The sequence below is a fragment of the Acipenser ruthenus genome, chromosome 13 (assembly GCF_902713425.1).
Source record: "Acipenser ruthenus chromosome 13, fAciRut3.2 maternal haplotype, whole genome shotgun sequence".
NCBI classification, from domain to species: domain Eukaryota; kingdom Metazoa; phylum Chordata; class Actinopteri; order Acipenseriformes; family Acipenseridae; genus Acipenser; species Acipenser ruthenus.
In genome coordinates, this window is record NC_081201.1 from 502,927 (window position 1) to 522,349 (window position 19,423).

General features: G+C 43.1%; 1 protein-coding gene across 1 annotated transcript in view; it reads left to right on the forward strand.

Annotated features, from left to right (window-relative positions):
* LOC117418402 (glutamate receptor ionotropic, NMDA 2A) overlaps nt 1-19,423 on the forward strand; it is an 87,016-nt gene that overhangs the window by 51,250 nt on the left and 16,343 nt on the right. The window contains exons 6-11 of the mRNA XM_034926067.2: nt 8,654-8,859; nt 12,578-12,746; nt 12,835-12,988; nt 13,607-13,732; nt 15,288-15,517; nt 17,111-17,271. Coding sequence (XP_034781958.1) covers nt 8,654-8,859; nt 12,578-12,746; nt 12,835-12,988; nt 13,607-13,732; nt 15,288-15,517; nt 17,111-17,271 — 1,046 coding nt within the window. The remainder of the gene's footprint in view (nt 1-8,653; nt 8,860-12,577; nt 12,747-12,834; nt 12,989-13,606; nt 13,733-15,287; nt 15,518-17,110; nt 17,272-19,423) is intronic.

Consider the following 19,423-nt stretch of genomic DNA (forward strand, 5'->3'; position numbering starts at 1 on the left):
TTTATCTCCCTTTTTAAATATAGTAAATTCAAGCCATGGTTTTATTACTGTACAAACAGAATGATTGTATCTTCAACACTGAATACCAATGCCCATCAATAAAGAATTGTCAGCCTTTTAATAATCCAACAACAGCCAATCAAACATTTTTGTATCTTAATTAGGTCATGTGATCATCCTAATAAACAGAGGATTCAGGAGGGGGGTGGGAGCGTTGCATATTAACACTGTTAAACTATCGAATAATTGAAATCTAAATCCCAAGACTATCCTATCATCAAACAAAAATTAAAAAGAGGCCTGGTTTGACTTGCTATTAACGCGTGTGCGCAGACTTGCGAGGAGCCAAATCGATGAAGTGGTATTGGAATGGATTGGAGACGTGGAGTGGTGATTTGTGACAAAATTGTCAGAATAATGGAATGGAGGAGTATTCAGAAAGGGAGGGGGGTCTACGGGCACAGCTTGTTTATTTAAATGACATTACTGAAGGTCATGGAATCAATCTGCCGCTGTCTACACAGCAAAAAACAAAGCGAGACATCTTTCTTCAGAAGTAATGGGAAAAGGCTGGATGGAATTCTATGCTGGAAGACTAATGAAAAGAATTTGGAACTCGGAACTGATCCACCCTCAGCATAATGTAACTCAAAAGATGCTGTATGTCATAACAATAAGGTGTGTCTTATTATAAAGAATTGCTTTCTCCAAAGTGAATGTAGCTTAGCGACAGGGAACAGAAGCCATGCGTCAGGGTTTTACATCAAGGCGTGCGCATCAGATTGAAATAGATGAAACCCATAAGGACGGAGGTGGGCAGTGTGGAGCACTTGGGACTGGCTTCTGTGTGACAGGGAGCTGGCGGTGGCAGTGCAGTTTTGGAAATTATAATCAAATGATTTGTCTGGACGTCAGCCTACTGCAGATTTATACTCCTCATGCTCGCTGGAGAGAACAGGCTGTCAGTCAGTGATGACTTTTAGGGTTTGTGATCCAAGTGCTCGATTGATGGCTCTTCAAGTTGGAGTCCTCTGTTTATTCATGGCAAAGCAAGCTTCCCCAAACCTCTTCCTCTACCGCCCTCTCCTGGAGGGATCACCCTTCACGGAGACAAAAGACTTGCTTCCAGTTTTGTAAGAACATAAAGTTTATGAAGGATTGATTTAAAAATGTAAAGAGCCCCAAGGATACAGCATCAACAACATGGCTAGAAAACCCATCCCATACCCTCCGTCCCAGTCCTGTCTCCATATTTCCAACTGTGTGTCCTCTGGTCCTGCTGCTACACCAGAACTCATTTTACGTTTACAGCCTCATTGTTTCCACAGTTTGACGTCTGCATCTCCTTGTTGACTGTAGATTGCGGGCCAGTTGCACTGGGTGGGTAATGACATGTCCAGTCAAGTGCACCAGCCTCAGAAACAATCTTTTCCCAGGTTATCTGAAGCGCTGGCCCTTCAGTGGAAATCTGACAGTAAAAACTGGCAACAGAGACCATTAGCAGTTCCTAGGGGGCTATTCAGAAAGTAAGGGATAAGCTGGCAAAGTGTGGATTAGAGTCTGCCTTTCTGGCAACTGTCAGGACAGCTAGAGAGAGAGACTGCAGAAACTTGATAAGTACGTGTTGATAAGCTGGTCTTCTTCCAAAGCCTTCTCTGTACGGAACGGATTTGATTAATATACTCCAGCGACCTTGGAGGGTTTGGGCAGCTGGTAGGTGAATGTTGCACTTCAAGGTATTTACTAGCAGTGATCTCTAGGACATGGCAGCCGCACGAGAACCTGTGGAGATGAGACGGCTTGGCATTGTCTGCTAATCATAATTTCCTTTCAATTACCCAGCCCTCCTGCAGAAGTCCGTCACGCGTACAGTCCAAGAAACAATCCTGTCAAAAGCATGCAGTGTTGGTTAGATAGGTTCTAGAGTCTCGAGATCAACCATGGTGATCGGCTGTCCAGGTTTTGCTATTGTTGCTTTGGATACTCCACCCATTCGTCTGCCTGCGACCAAAACAACCATCTGCCTCCTCTCCCGCACGTGTCCGCACTCGGCTACCCCAGCACTTGTGGGTATGTGAGCGTGGCAGTGCCCTCCTCAGGGCCATCATGCTTCTCCTGAACTGAAGATGTGCCTGAAGCGTGTGGGGGCTTATGATGTGCCTGAGTGCTGGGATCACCGCTGGAATGCAACAACCCCCCCCCCCCCAAACACATTTCTACCTCTGGAGAGGACAGCAGTGAGTTCATGGGCATGGATATTTCATGTCCTCTTCGTGGTTTTGCCCTACTTTACTCTGTCTGAAGAACTTCTCTACATGTTTGGTCTGGTCTAACAGGACGGAACAGCAAACTGACAGTTTCATGTCATCTTATGTTCATGTTTCTGCATCCATGTCATCCTTCCCTGATGAGACAGGGCAGGCAGACTGATGCCTTGGGAGCCGTCAGCCAAGAGTCTCTCAACCTCCGTGGAGTTTCTGGAGGCTGCAATATTTCTTTATTTATTTAGACTATAAAACAACCTTGTGTTTATTTATTTATTTATTTAAAGCATCTCATAATGTGTTCTTTCCCTTCAAACAAAGTGCCTTTGTGCAAGCAACAACATGCATTGACTTTTAACAAGCATTAACTTTCAATGCAAAACGAACACACTTGGACATGAACCCACCAGGAGAAAAACAAAAGGGTGGTAGAGTTTCCCCATAGTAAAAGCATAGCAACATAAGAACATAAGAACATAAGAAAGTTTACAAACGAGAGGAGGCCATTCAGCCCATCTTGCTCGTTTGGTTGTTAGTAGCTTATTGATCCCAGAATCTCATCAAGCAGCTTCTTGAAGGATCCCAGGGTATCAGCTTCAACAACATCACTGGGGAGTTTCTGTTCATTACTGGGGAGTTTCTGTTCTGTTCATGTGATAAAGCACAGTGAAGGCATGGTAAAGCATAGGCAAGCACTGTAAAGCACAAAGAGGTATGGTAAAGCATATTAAACAGCATGGCAAACCAGTGTTAACTATGATAAATGCATAGTATAACCATGGGAAAGCTGGTTATGCTATGCACGGTGGTAAATGCTTCTGCATTAGCCCAGCTCACAGTGCTGCCGCTGCTTTCCTGGGGGTCACCAATGACATACCTGTCAGTAATCACAGTGGGATCATTCTGGATATCACTGCTGATTTTGAAACTCTTGACCATAATATTAATGGTATACCTTTCTCTGATCTCTGTTTTATTAGTTGGAATTGGTTCATTCCTGCCACTCTGCATCAGCCCAGAGGCGAAGGACTGGATTCAATCAGGAAATAAAATCCAGTCGCTTGACCTGTTTTATTCCTCTATTGGTGCATGAGTTTGTTTCGCTGTTGCACGGTGATCATTATTGTCTGGTTTGGCAGCACTCCTTCCTTTTCAAATCCCTGACTGTTTGCAATCCAGCAGCCAGGCTCTTTAACAACCCAGTGCAATGCTGTATTGATTGAGGCAGACACACATTTCAGCTAGTCCCCTTCATCACTGCTGAACCGAGGAAGGCACTGGCTGAAGCGTCTTCTAGTCCTCCAGCTTCAGCTTGATTTCTTTCATTCTAATTTATGTGTTTCAAGTTATGGGGAATCTAGGGCTGTAAAGCAAGCGTTAATTTGATAGCGTTGATGCTAGTAATTAAAAGAGAATGTGTTTCACTGAGGAGACGGGAGTGTATATGTCAGATGAAAGCTGTAATGAATGTGTCTCTGATCCCATGTCTCTGTGCTCTGTGTCAACGGTTCTGTCTCTATAATCTAGGGAGTCAGGTATGGTTGATTGAAGGTGACAGAGCGACTAAGAGCACAAGGCTATGTGATGATTTAACAGCAGCTCTGCAGTGCTATAAATAAGCATGTGTCTGGCTGACTTTAAACCAAAGGCACAGTTAGTTGGGCTGTACAAAATTAAAGAACAGTTCTGTTCGACTTAATAAACAATAACGGAAAGCACTTTAAAGATTAAGGAAGCCTCTCTCTCTGTTTCTTCAGCGCTGTGAGGTGCAGCCATGTCGCATAAATCTCAAGTGCAATCTGTTCTAAGCTCTTCATCCGTAACGTTCTCAATCATTAGAATTTCTTAGTTTTTACATTCAAGTCTTTTTTGAAGGGAAGTCTAGGTTTTTTTTTTTTTCAGAGAGTTAGATAAGTTCAGTTAGTTATGGACAAAATTAAATGAAATATATTTTACCCCTTTTTTGCAGTTCATCCAGTATATACTGGACAATCAATTGAGTCTTACAGATGGAGTATTTTGGATTTTGTTGTTTCAGAACGAGCTTTTAAAGTGTCGATAGTAAGTTGTGCTTGAATACTTTTCATGCTAACCATCTTCTTGTGTAAGAGTTAGGGTTAGTCCCTCATCTCCCATGACAGTGAAGCATTGTAAATTTACAGGCTTCCTGTTCAGTTGGCCCCTGTGGTAATCTATGGTAAATGCAGAGTGCACCCATGGGGAGAGCATGGGGGGAAAATTGCAGAGCGACCGTGCAGATTACAGTGTGGATTATTTTGTAAAGGGGGATTCAAACTTTCATAATCCTTTTATGGAACAACATCTGAAATGATGAGCATTGCAATGCATCATGGACTGCGTTCGAAACTAAAACAGCAATATAACTGATGTCCCGATTACTGTCTGTGGCTCTTATACTCATCATCATGAAGACATGGAAACTCAGAAGGCTCTGTGAAGAGATGTCAAGTCTCCGGCTGGTAAATACATCAATCGCTGGGTATCATTGGACCCCCTGGTATTATTAATCAAATGATTACCCTACTTCTTGTCTTTTATACCAAGCTGCTTTTGCCCTCCACAGCTGGGTAGAAAGGAGATTACAGCAGCACACTAGAGCACTCCGCATGGCAGAATACGCCTCCTGCTGTTTTAAATGTGTGGGACTGCTCATGCCAATTGCAAATGATAGCTGTTTTAAAGAAGGGTGTCACAGCTAAAATGAGGAGATCTCCAAGAACGATTCTGGCCTTGACACACCCCTCTTCACAGAGAGGCGTTTATTAATAGTCCTCTACTACACTACGGCAGGGTGCATGCATCTGATTGGATCATCATTAAAGTACGTCACATTTAATGAATGCTTTTTTGTGGTCCCAGTTTACATGCAAAGGAGCTGCATGGAGCCCAGCAGACCCCTGATGTCAAATTAAGCAGGGCAGGTACATCTGCCAAGTTTCCTGCTTTTGACACCACACTGCTCATTTGAGTTAAATGCAAGGATCAAAACGTTTGCATTACAGTAGAGCATTAAAAAGGCCAGTGGTTTAATGATCGCAACAGCTCAGTAAGGATTCGGCAGCTATAAATGAGCTGTGCTTTGGAATCTGATGCTATCTGGGACCCAGTTCTAAATTGAATGAAATGGTTTTCTATTTAAATGCAAGCACAGCAAGGAAACCCTTCCTGAAACGTCCATAAACCGCATCATGATTTAATTCCTTATGCTGTGGCCTGTTCTCACAATTTACTGTTTAATATAAAAATGAAATGTAGGTATACTCAGCTGTTTAATACATTTTTTTACAGTACAATCATGAGATTCTAAATTCATTGTGATTTAAAAGCATAGCCCGTTTTTATTTAGGCAATGTCAGTAACACTGGTACTTAAAGTTTCAGTGTACCTAAATCATGTTCAGTTTTATACAGTAAGATTACTAGGTTCCTGTTTACTTCATTCTTTCCTAAACAGACCTGGGACAGTCTGTCTCTATTGAGACTAGCCTGTAAAACTCAATCTCATCACGTTCCCAGTATCAAGCTGGTGCTGCAGCCAATTCCATCTGCAATCTACAATCCAATATGCAAGCAGAGATTGCACACAAGTCAAAGATCACCTGTATGTGAATTACGGTTTCATATCATTTAATATATAAAATCACCAACTCCAGTAATACCCTGACAGCACCATTTATTCACAGCTCTCATGTTCTGCCAACATATTATTTTTTCTGCAGTCCCAGATTTAAAACCTGCCTCTCCTGTCCTTCCCTGTTGGATGCACATGAAGCAGCTCCCGCTATCAGTGCAAATTGGAGAGATTGAGTTCTGCCAGCCCTGCAGTCCTAACTGGGGCAGGCAGTCAGACAGACAGACAGACAGACAGGGGACAGACATACACAGACAGACAGACAGACATACACAGACAGGCAGGCAGACAGACAGAGGGACAGACAGACAGAGGGACAGACATACACAGACAGACAGAGGGACAGACATACACAGACAGGCAGGCAGGCAGACAGACAGACAGACAGACAGACAGACAGACAGACAGACAGAGACAGACTGGCAGACAGACAGAGGGACAGACATACACAGATAGACAGACAGACATACACAGACAGAGAGAGGAATGGATTTGATCTCTGATCTGCTGCCGATGGAAGTGAACAAGCTTGATTTCAAACCCTTTCTAGCCAGTCCCAGCAGCCGATGGAAATGCAGCGGAACGCAATTACCAGCGAGCAGCTAATCTGGATTTAAATGTTCATCCAATAATCGCTCAGAGAAAGGAGGTACTGCATTCTTCAACAGATAGTACAGCGGAGCCAGAGCAGACACCAATGTTTTCTAAATGTTCCAAGAGCACTGGGGGGGACACTAACGAGAGGGGAGAGAGGTTGTAGGGTCCTGTTCCAATGTTAATCTCTGTCCTTGTTAACTGCAGAGTGAGTATCGATCTGAACCAGCTCTACCCAACCCCTCACATACATTATAAATGAGACCCTTTTTACTGACAGGACTGGGGTTTAAGCCACATGCCCCTGGTCCCTGCAGCCTCTGTAGTGCTGGTGTTTGCTTTATCTGACTGCTTCCTAATCACATACAGACATGCTGACATGCAGAGTGTGGAAACTGTGGCCCGGTCCCAATGGGGCCGAGCAGCTGTAATCAAAGTTCTGTACGTCATGTTTGAAGCACCTGGATGGAAGTTTATGGAGTATCGTGTACGGTGAATGAGGATGTCAAGAATATATTCTTGACCTATTTTAGATAGATAGATAGATTGATTTAGCCCTTGATTTTAAGTCACATGCTTGTAGACCTATCATTTATAACCACACTGAAAGACATCTTCCCTATTTTTGATTTCTAATATTCTTTTGACAAAAATACCCCCTGTTTTTATGAATCAACTGCTTTAAATGAATCGTCTGGCACTGAATAATAATAATGCATTTCCTAGGTGTTGGTTTTTTTAATACTGTAGGTCTCTTTATAAATATCCGCATGCTTTAACGTGTTATGTGGGTAGCGATGTCACCATGATGTCAGTTCTGTCCCACGGGGCTGTAGCTGCATGTCCTCTTGCATTGATATTTTAGGAAGCTTTCCATTTCCATCGTTGTTGACAATTGCCAGCTTATGTCAGCATCGTTTAGATTTTTTCAGAACATATACTTTTTATTGATATAAAAAGTTAAGTAAAACTGGAATAGCCACCCGAGGGGAGGGAGGGTTAGGTCGGCCAGGGTGTCCTCGGCTCACCGCGCACCAGCGACCCCTGTAGTCTGGCCGGGCGCCTGCGGGCTTGCCTGTAAGCTGCCCAGAGCTGCGTTGTCCTCCGACGTTGTAACTCTGAGGTGGCTGCATGGTGAGTCCGCAGTGTGAAAAGAAGCGGTCGGCTGACGGCACACGCTTCGGAGGACAGCATGTGTTCGTCTTCGCCCCCCCCGAGTCAGCGCAGGGGTGGTAGCGGTGAGCTGAGCCTAAAAATAATTAGATATTCTAAATTGGGAGAAAAAAAATAATTGGCGACTACTAAATTTTAAGAAAAATAAATAAATAAATAAATAAAACTTGAATAGCGTTGCTTTCTACGGGCATTAAAACAGAGCTGTCAAATCAATCGTACAGTGTGTCCCTTCATGAAAAAAGAGAAAAAAGCAATTTTTGCTTGCATCCAAAATGTCAAAACTAGCAGATGTAATGAATCTGTTTAAATGAAAGTGTAATGCAATTATTCTGGAAAATAGCAAAAGTAATGAGACGCTAGCATACATCATGATAATATCAATGGCGTAATTGAAAACGCTCAAATGAGACAGAAGGCACGGAAAGCCAAAGGAAGTGTGTGTGCATGTGCATGACCCTACAGTGTGTGAAATGCCCCAGAACCTACTGCGCCATTCTAGACTTTGAAATGGTTATTGGACTCATTTTGTAGCAGCAGGTTCAATCAGACAGCAGTGGTGGGGTGTGTTATTGTCTGAGCTTCAGCGAGGTCTCCGGCTCTTGAGTGCAGAACAGTGTGATGGAACAGAGGAATATTTATCATCCCATGGGAACTTTGACAAGGCAGCTAACATTAACCTGTGTACATGTGGGGGTGTGTGTGTGTGCATTTGTGTGCATGTGTACATGTGCATGTGTTCATGTGTGTGTGTGTGTGTGTACGTGTGTGTGTGTGTGTTGCAGGAGGGCAGTGTCGAGTGTTCACCAGTTGTGGGTGATGACAGATAGCCGTGTGTGTGTTGCAGGGGGGCAGTGTCGAGTGTTTACCAGTTGTGGGTGATGACAGATAGCCGTGTGTGTGTTGCAGGGGGGCAGTGTCGAGTGTTTACCAGTTGTGGGTGATGACAGATAGCCGTGTGTGTGTTGCAGGTGGGGCGCTGGGAGAACAGTAGCCTGTCTCTGAAGTACCCCGTGTGGCCCCGGTACAACTCCTTCGGGGATGCAGAGGCCGATGACAACCACCTGAGCATCGTCACCTTGGAGGAGGCACCCTTTGTCATCGTGGAGAACGTGGACGAGCTCACTGGGACCTGCATGAGGAACTCCGTGCCCTGCCGGAAGCACATCAAGCAGGAGTGAGTGTGCAGCCCTTTCTTTATTAGATAACTCTCTGCTCTGCCCCACACAGGGTATTGATCTCCAGCCTCAGCTGCCAGCATTCCCATTCCACAGCCACACAGAAACAAGGTTTCCTGCTGTATCCTGCAGACCTTTAACCTTATTATAACATGCTTGTCACAACTCTCAAAAAAAAAAGACCCTTTACTACAGATCTCCCAGAGCACAGATCTCAAGTTAACCATGACCGTGCTTCCCTGCGGCTGTCTACGTTGTATAGGAGCAAACCACACCATTATTATACACATGTAACATAAACTATCAGCGACTGCTTTATATAGCCCTATGTCATGGCTCAAGTGAGAAAATCTTACAGTTGACTGAGTAACCCAAACTGAAAGCAGCACTCATTCAGAGAAGATGAATTGCACCAATATAATTGCAGGCATGAGCACTGTACAGTGTAGTGAGTTACTGACAAAAAAAACAAAGCCTGAAGCAAAGACCTACTTATATTTCAATGAAACTTATTTGACAAAACAGATTGAGGTAAGGGTGGCATTCTTCCACCTGATGCTATCTGAGTACTTCCTGATCCCACATCACAAGATGCACATGCTGACCTTTCACCTCTGCCTGCCCCACCTGCTCTATAGGCCCTGGGCCCTTCATCCCCTGCAATGCAGGGCTCCCGTTTCCAGCCTGGGCCCTTCACCGCCCGCAATGCAGGGCTCCTGTTTCCAGCCTGGGCCCTTCACTGCCTGCAATGCAGGGCTCCTGTTTCCAGCCTGGGCCCTTCACCGCCCGCAATGCAGGGCTCCTGTTTCCAGCCTGGGCTCTTCACCCCCTGCAATGCAGGGCTCCTGTTTCCAGCCTGGGCCCTTCACCACCCGCAATGCAGGGCTCCTGTTTCCAGCCTGGGCCCTTCACTGCCTGCAATGCAGGGCTCCTGTTTCCAGTCTGGGTCCTTCACCGCCTGCAATGCAGGGCTCCTGTTTCCAGCCTGGGCCCTTCACTGCCTGCAATGCAGGGCTCCTGTTTCCAGCCTGGGCCCTTCACCGCCCGCAATGCAGGGCTCCTGTTTCCAGCCTGGGCCCTTCACCCCCTGCAATGCAGGGCTCCTGTTTCCAGCCTGGGCTCTTCACCCCCTGCAATGCAGGGCTCCTGTTTCCAGCCTGGGCCCTTCACCCCCTGCAATGCAGGGCTCCTGTTTCCAGCCTGGGCTCTTCACCCCCTGCAATGCAGGGCTCCTGTTTCCAGCCTGGGCCCTTCACTGCCCGCAATGCAGGGCTCCTGTTTCCAGCCTGGGCCCTTCACCGCCCGCAATGCAGGGCTCCTGTTTCCAGCCTGGGCCCTTCACCGCCCGCAATGCAGGGCTCCTGTTTCCAGTTTGTAGCATCAAAGCATGACAATGTGTTGCTGTATTTAGATATTGTAATGAGGTTTTGTCACTTCAGTTTATTTGTAGTCTGTGTCAGTTTTGGAATAAAAGCTGTTTAGCCATCAGCGGAATGGATAATTTAGATCTGTTCAAATGTTTGGAAAATGACTTATTCTAGCTAATTGTGGCATCTACATTTATGGCTAAAGTGTGCTGTCCAGGAAGGGACATGTGTAATTCAAATCTGCTTTAATCTACAACAGCTAAATATGTTCAAGTGGCAAAATTGTCTAAAATATTATTATTATATCTGACCCCACACATACAGTCCTGAACCCAGCCTGTGGTTGCACATAATCTGAAAAATAAATTCGAGTAGGGATCCAATCGTCCTAGAAAGCTATCTTTTTATTTACATTTTTTTTAACAGTATGCGGCATGCTGCTCTGCATTCTAGCGTCTGAAATTACTTAGTGTTTCAAAAGTAAAACCCCCCCAGCAGACACAATCTCCTTGAGTGGGCTTGGAAAGAACGGCCCACAGCACCGAGGGAATGTATTGAGTGCGTCAGAAATACTGCTGAGGGAACAGATTGATTTTAAATAGGGATTTTTGCTGAGTCGGAAAGATAATTTCTGACACTGTTTCAGCCACCGTTTTGAAAGCAGTCTGTCAGACAGAACAGCGGCCCTCTTTCTGAGCTTCCTCTCTGCAGCGCGGCAGCACATGCATTCTGAATCCCACAGCGGCTGCACAGAAAGCTTCTTTGTTTGCAACAGTGTGGAATCCTGAATGGACCACAGCACTTTGGGGTCCTGCAGCTCAAGCAGACGCTGTTTGTCCAAGTGTAATTTTATTATCATGTTGTGTGTATAACGATATAACCATTGATTCACCTCAGGGAGGATTATAGCAGTAGCAAATTCAGTTAAGTTAAAGTCCCCCTTTAATGAAATAAGCACAGATCAAATATTTTTTATTTGATCGTTAACCTGGCTAAATAAGCAATTTGCAATGGATTCAGTATTTGCCAACAACCTTTATAGTTGACCCCCGTGTCTTATTGAACTGACGGAACAAATCACTACATTATCTCCTTATTTAAAATTCTGCATCAGAGCTACCTGTTCCTATAACTTTCTGAAGATGGGGTCTGTTGATAATCTGGGGTTTTCCAATTCTACATTTAACAGCAGATGTTCAATGAAGAATCTTAGAAACAACCTCATTTCCTTTGCCTAAAGGTATATAAAAACAGATAGATGCATAGAAATACAAATTTGTCTATGCATATAGAGTGTGCTGCATTCGTCTCCTGCTTCCCACAGATATCTCTTTTTTTTTTTTTGAGTTATCAAAATTTGGACAAATTGGATTAAGGGCTTAACGGAATTTCTAGGAAAAAAAACAATAATCAAATGATGCTGATGTGTCACTGCGATGCAATAAAAGTACTGCAGAGTCGTAAGGTCTCTGATCTCAAGAAGGACAGCCTGGCTGTGATGTGAAGCACTCAGACTGAGATAAACATGCTTCATGGTGGAGCCCTTTAATACAAGACTCACAAGTGGAGCTTACTTGGTAATTTACTGAAAGCTCATGAGAAACAGTGGCAGGTGGTAGGCTCTTAAGAAAGCAGGATTTTATACCTACATGTTAGCATTCACTCTATTCAGAAGGGGAGAAAGAACAAGGTGGTCATTAGATCCATCTAAATTGTAAAATGTGCCTGATAATCCGCTAAATCCTGATTTCCACCAGTGTGGGTCGTATCAGAACATATGCAGTGGAGCATAATAGTTACTGTAGATGACGATATAAAGCCAGACCCCATTGATTATGTGAGTGGATTGAGAAATATCTTTGTCAGAATAGGCTGGTGAATAAGGTCACGATTCCTATTGATTTCCTAACACTGTTTAAATACAGGTCTTCAGTTCTTCAATCTCAGAACAATTTAACCCTATAAATGGTTCCCCATAGTAAAAACCTTGCAAAATGTAATACAGCATAGAAAAAGCATAGGTAAGCACTGTAAAGCCCAGAGAGGTATGACAAAAACCATGGCATGCCAAACCATGGAGAACGATGGTAAATGTGTAGTATAACCATGAGAAAAAAACAAACTACTGTGCAGATTTACCAGTGGTGAAATTTTATAAGAGATTGCTAAGTATTTCTTTGAAACAGCATACTATTTGTTTATGTATTTATGTATTCCAGTGTTTTCAACACCTCTTGGAACTCGAAAGTAAAGTAGCCCTGTTTCTTTTTTTTGGAATCGATAGCCCCTTTTTTTGCAATCGTAGCCTCTTCTTTGGAATGGCGCTAACATGTATTTCTCTCCTTGGCAGCAACACAACGAATGAAGGAACCTACGTTAAGAAATGCTGCAAAGGATTCTGCATCGACATCCTGAAGAAGATCGCCAAGGCCGTGAAGTTCACCTATGACCTTTACTTGGTGATGAATGGGAAGCATGGTAAAAAGATCAACCATGTGTGGAATGGAATGGTTGGTGAAGTAAGTGGAGGTTTTTTTTTTATTAGTTTATTACTTTACTGGGTTTAGTTTTTTTTGTCTAAGTTTAAAAAAAATGTGTTTTGCACAGGTGGTCAACAAGCGTGCTGTCATGGCTGTGGGGTCTCTCACGATCAACGAAGAGCGCTCCGAGGTCATTGACTTTTCAGTCCCCTTCGTTGAAACCGGGATAAGCGTCATGGTGCCAAGAAGTAACGGGACGGTTTCCCCATCTGCTTTTCTAGGTGCTTTTCTGAACGTAAAGGGCAGTTTTACTACTGTATGCATTTTAATGACCCTTTGTAGCACTTAAGTTCAATTTAGGGTTAGGGTTAGAGTCAGGGTTAGAGTTAGTAAAGCTACATGAAAAAGGTAATATGGTAGATTCACTTATTTTCAATAAATCCTGAAAATAAGTTTAAAAAGCAATAGTATAAACTTCAACAGAGGGTACCCTTTATAAGCACTCGCTCTCTTCACTGGTGTCAGTGCTGGGGTTCACTCTCTTCACTGGTGTCAGTGCTGGGGTTCGCTCTCTTCACTGGTGTCAGTGCTGGGGTTCGCTCTCTTCACTGGTGTCTGTGCTGGGGTTCGCGCTCGTCACTGGTGTCAGTGCTGGGGTTCACTCTCTTCACTGGTGTCAGTGCTGGGGTTCGCTCTCTTCACTGGTGTTAGTGCTGGGGTTCACTCTCTTCACTGGTGTCAGTGCTGGGGTTCGCTCTCTTCACTAGTGTCTGTGCTGGGGTTCACTCTCTTGACTGCAGTGCTGGGGTTCGCTCTCTTCACTCGTGTCAGTGCTGGGGTTCGCTGGTGTCAGTGCTGGGGCTCGCTCTCTTGACTGCTGTTCTCTGTTTCCTCCACAGAACCCTTCAGTGCTTCAGTGTGGGTGATGATGTTCGTCATGCTGCTCATTGTCACAGCCATGGCTGTCTTCATATTCGAGTACGTCAGCCCCATGGGCTTCAACAGGAATCTAGCGCAAGGCAGAGGTAAGCTTTTTATTATATAGATAGGATTTTAAATAGGCTCTAGTCTGCTGCATTCATGATCCCCATTTAATGTATTCACCTCAGCATCTTTTTGAGCAACTTGTCTGTCTATCATTAGGCCATCTCCATGTTGTGGTGGCTGGATGCCTGGCCAGTTACTGGATACCATGCATAACATGACTTTGTATTCATTAGAGTGCATTTACCAAAATATACTGGAGCGATTCCTGTTTTGGCATAAACTGCTCAGTAGCTGCACCTTGACAACCATGGAAGAGCCACAAGTAAGAAACTGGAAGGACAGAGGACTGGCTCCTTGCTGTTTAACAAGAAGTCCGGGTTCTGCTTGTTGTGTAAAAAAACTGCCCCAAACTGCACAAAAGGTGGCAGAGTCTATACATGATCATGTGGCATAGCAAGATAAATACCATTGCAAATGCACTGAATCAGAAGCAGGTGTACGTGTTTATTTTCCAGACAGTAAAGTGCTATATTTAGATCTTCACAATGCTTTAAACGGTAAGAATGAAGGAAAAAAAAAAGAATCGGTCCAAGCTATCGGAGAGATGACAAGATATTATATATATATATATATATATATATATATATATATATATATATATATATATAAATAAAACAATCTGTAACTTGGCAATGCTCTCCAACTTTCCCCCATGGAAGTCGCTCAGTTGTGAATTTAGTTAATCCGTAGAGGATTCCTTTATCCCATTTGAATCTGTGCACTGCAGAAGTGCAGAAGCACCTTTCTGGCAGCTGTTTTGTGAAGCACCAAGAGTGTGTGCGACAGTCACTCACCAAGATAAACTCCATTCTAGTGAGTCCTGAATGAGGTCCCTCTAACAACCACTGAAGTGGAGAATACGAAATAAATAAATAATAGAACAAGCTCGTTCACAGAATTAATCGACAATGTGCCTATTCAGCAGGGCTAGTAATTGAAAATAATGAACAGCCGTTAATAGTTGTTCTGAATATAAGTGATCTAAGCAATTTAGTGCAATTTGTATTCAAGTAATTCAAGTACAAAATAATTACAAAGTAATTTCAGTTTTGTGAGAGAGTTCTCTCGCTTTTTGTTAAGTCATTTATAGCTTTGAAACTCATTACGGTTTGTCATTCCCAGGTTTAACAACGCTCTCTGTTCACGTGTATCTGAAGTTAAATTGTCCTCCATTCTGATAATTGGAAAAGACAGGCCTATGCTACATGCCAGCCAGGATCCCAGCGACAGACCCACATTAATTCAATACAACGAAAAGCCTCCAACCTCCAACAGATGTTGAAATATTCATTAGCAGGTCTTTAGCAGGGACGTCAACACTAACCTGTCGGCAGTGTCTTTACACAAGCTCCCAGCTAATCAGCCAAAGTGCTGGGGCTTCTGCCATCCACTGTACATGTTCATACCTCTTTAGTGTCGTACTACAGTAGGTGTATCCTCTGTTTCTGTTCACATCATTATGTACCACGGACAGTCCTAGCTGTGATTCTGAATCCCGTGTCTTGATGTTGTATGCATGTTTGTTTTCTGCAGACCCCCACGGCCCATCGTTCACCATTGGAAAAGCGGTATGGCTGCTCTGGGGACTGGTGTTTAATAACTCTGTGCCGGTGCAGAACCCCAAAGGAACGGCCAGTAAAATCATGGTTTCGGTCTGGGCTTTCTTTGCTGTCATCTTTCTGGCCAGCTACACTGCTAACCTGGCAGCCTTCATGATCCAAGAGGAGTTTGTTGACCAGGTGACGGGGCTCAGTGACAATAAGGTGAGTGTTAGTCTTCAGAGCCGTATGCATTAGCCTTTCCTGCTAAATGATATTGAAAGAAAATGACATTATTTATGTATCTGTGGGTGAAGGAGCGCACACAACAAGGATTCAAGCAAAATTGAACACGTTTCCTTTATTGATTCCAATATTCAAAAGTCACACTTTTACAGCTTAATCATGAGGCCACTAGGTATTAACAGAAATTAAGCAATGATATCTCTGCTGTGTGTTTCTTGCACCAGGTCAGTTTTATTGACACTTTCTCAGGCAATAAGACATTCTTTCCCTGATAGCAGCCAGATAACAGCATGCTTTGCACAGCTGCCCTCAGAATCATATTTTTGAACATCTAATCTTTTCATTAACTCTTCACAGTACTGACAATGGAGACAGTTCCTAGCTGAGGGACAATTATTATTAAGCACCAACTAGTTGTTTTTGTTCATAGATTCAGTTTCGGAAGCAAAACATTGACATAAATAAATAATGACAAAGAGGAGGTTTCAGATATTGCCTGGTCTGGATTGGAACTAATGTATTTACAAACTATGTTGTGTATTCAAAAAACGCTGTGGCAATGCGTCGTTGTTTAATTGTTTATTTCAAATACCCAGTGCCTGGGAAAGAGGTTATGCAAGCAGGCTTACAATTAGAGTTCACATCGATGTAAGGATGACTTCTATTCTTTAAGTCAGAAGGTAATGGTATTATCGTATACCGGTTTTCTTGCACACAAAGCTTTAACGTAAAGAATGTTTTTATGATTGAAATCAAACGTGTGGTTCAGGAAACTGTGCTAGATTGGAATCAGGACAAGCAGAGTTTTCAGCAACAGTACACTTCAGTAGGATTGTGTAGGAGCAGGTTCAGCTGCTTCACCCCTTGCACACACACACACGAGTTAAACAAAACAGCACTCAAACAAACTGTCTCAAACATGAAGCTGCCTGTTCTCTGCTGCTCACTGCCTGGAAATGCTGGCTTTTATACACACCCTCCTAGTCACATGACCAGGAGGGTCCAGACAGGAAAATAAGGGGCTTAAGAGACCATACACATTATTTTTGCAACAGAGTAAATAATACATATTCAAATAATAATTAAAACGTTAAAGTATTGGTATGGAGTTTTGCAATGCAGCACAGTCACATTCTGCCTACTTCTTATAAGGCCCTTCATGGTTTTCAGTCTTTATATTTACAGGGACTCATGCTCCTGGTCCCACCCTGAGATAAGCGAATGCTGAACTTTTTGTATTTCTTAGAAGTCGTGTAAAATCCGGAGGGGCGAGGAGCTACCTTTAGTCACTCTGCTCCCTGCCTGTGGAACTCCCAATTCATATGAGGAATTCTGGAACAGTCGAGTCTTTTAAATCAGCTTTAAAAACCTATTTGTTTGAGCTCGCTTATTTTTGAGCTGGACTGATTGGCCAATGGAGTTTTTACTGTAAAGCGCCCTGGGATGCTCTGCATGAAGAGCACTATGTGAAAGCAAACTGTGTTGCATTGCATTGCATTGTATTGTATTGCATTGTATTGTATTGTAAATGATTGCTCATGGTTACAGCACTAAATGCTTTTGTCTAAACAGTTTCAGAGACCCTATGACTACTCTCCTCCCTTCCGGTTTGGTACTGTTCCCAATGGAAGCACCGAAAGGAACATTCGAAACAACTACCCCGACATGCACCAGTACATGGTGAAATATCACCAGAGAGGCGTGCAGGACGCCCTGGTCAGCCTCAAGACCGGGTAGGGGGGCTTCACTGTTCTTTTTCACATACTTGATTTCTTTTTTTCCATACAGTTAAAGTGAGTGTGAATTCTCTTTTACTTAATTTATTTTTTTAGTTGCATTTATTAAAATATTTATCCAGGAAAAACACAACGTAGATTTTGCATCTCATTTGGTTCTGTCAACGGCTCTGACGTTGGTACCAAATCAGCAGACAGCAGACCATCGTCGAACAACCATGGCAACACGAAAAAATAATACATAATACAAATACATAAAAACATCATTAGCAGCAGCATCAGAATTGACTGCAGGCATATTTCTCTGAAGTGTATGCATTCATTTTTTTTTTTTTTAATAAAAAATCAGACTTTTTTAAATTAATGCACCCCTCATTTAGTGATTTGCTCTTTTTATAATATCTCATATAAGCTGCAAGTAGAGGGATGTCCTTTATTACCAGTGTATGTATGTATGTATGTGTATTTTTTTTTTTTTTTACAGCAGACAGAAGTAGCAACGTTTCAAGTGACACACAAATCATCTCAGTGTTTTTAGATGGACAGGTCAGATAATACAACATCAGTTATTATGAACTGACAATATTATTTGTAGAACAGAGCTGCCCAGTGCCCTTGATACAGTTAATGCCTCTTGCCGTCAGACTGGTCCAAGTTTATTTTTATAATGTCCTTTTCCCTGCTATTGTTATTTTTGTAGCTTGGCCTAGAAAAACATGATCTATTTAGTTTGATCCACACAGGGCCCAATCTAGCTTGAGCTCCACATACTGTCTGCTGTAAACTCTAAACTTCCTTACAACGCTTAGATCACACCGTGAAGCCGTCTACCCTAAACTAGGCACTTTGTTACAGCTCTTAGATCACACCGTGAGGTTAACCTCTGAGCTGCTGGAGCCAGTAAGTGAACAGTGCAGGCCAGTGCTTTCCACATGGCTTTCTCTAGAGTTATCATCAGCCTCTTGGGAACTGCAGTGACAGAGTACGGTACATCCTGGTATTCCAGTTGCTTTTGTGAACTATGACCTCTTTGTTCATTAAAGCTCATTGACATCTTTTTGTTTGTGCAGAACCCAGGTCCTCTTGGGTTTGCGTTTTCCTTTCTTGTCATTGCAGTTTCTTATTGCATGGAAATGATGAGACTTTGTTGTATTGAATAATAACAACAACACCATGTGGAGAATACATTTTTATGAAATGAAGATCTTACCTGATTCATAACAATACAGTACAGTGCATCTAAGTGAAAGGATTTGCAAATCTATTTGGAAAGGATTGTTCAGTGTAAACTTCCTGCAGACGTTCCCAATAGTTTTTCTTGGATTGTCGATCTTCGCGCTGCACTACCCACGTCCTGTTTTTATTTCTTTATTACATGCCAATATGAACAATTCAGAAACGGGACGGTGCCAACATGACAAGCTATGCTGTACCAGGATTGCTGAGGTCTTGAGAAGTCTAAGGAACAGCTGCCTACCCTGGCACTGCTGCAGCCCACAGCTCCATGTGATGAATGGAAGGGATTTGAATTGATCCACTCCCGCAATGACATTGTGACGTGAGGATTTATTTTTTTTCTGTAGAAGACACCCACATGCCAGCCCTGCAAACACTGATTGCTGCTTCAGAATAACAACTATAAAGGAAAGCCCTGGTGACTCTGAGTCTCTCTCTGTCTCCGAGGAGTGAAAGATTTGAATCTAGGGCTCTGTGTGGATAGATGTTTGTGTGCTCACTCTTTCTGCTGCAGATTTCAGCTGGCCTAGTTCTTTCTTTTCACAAGCATGTGACACTCACGAGGCAAAGTTAAAATAAATGAATAAATGAATAAATAATAATAAATAAATCATCTGAGCTAGTTACCCTCATCTCAGTGGAGCCTGAACCACATGGCTCTTTCTTCCCTATGTTCTTGTGCTTTTAGATTTGCCAATAGAGCCCTACTAAGAGACAGGACCTGCGCACTGTGCATGTGCATTCACGGTATACCTTTCCCAGTCTTTTTCCACCTGACCTCAAACATCTCAAGTAGGTCATTTCTGTGCATATGGTTTTGATGCAACACAAACTCATTATTATTCTTATTCTTATTATTTATTTATTCATACTTTAAGGCATAATCCTCACTATATAGTTCAGTATGCATGTG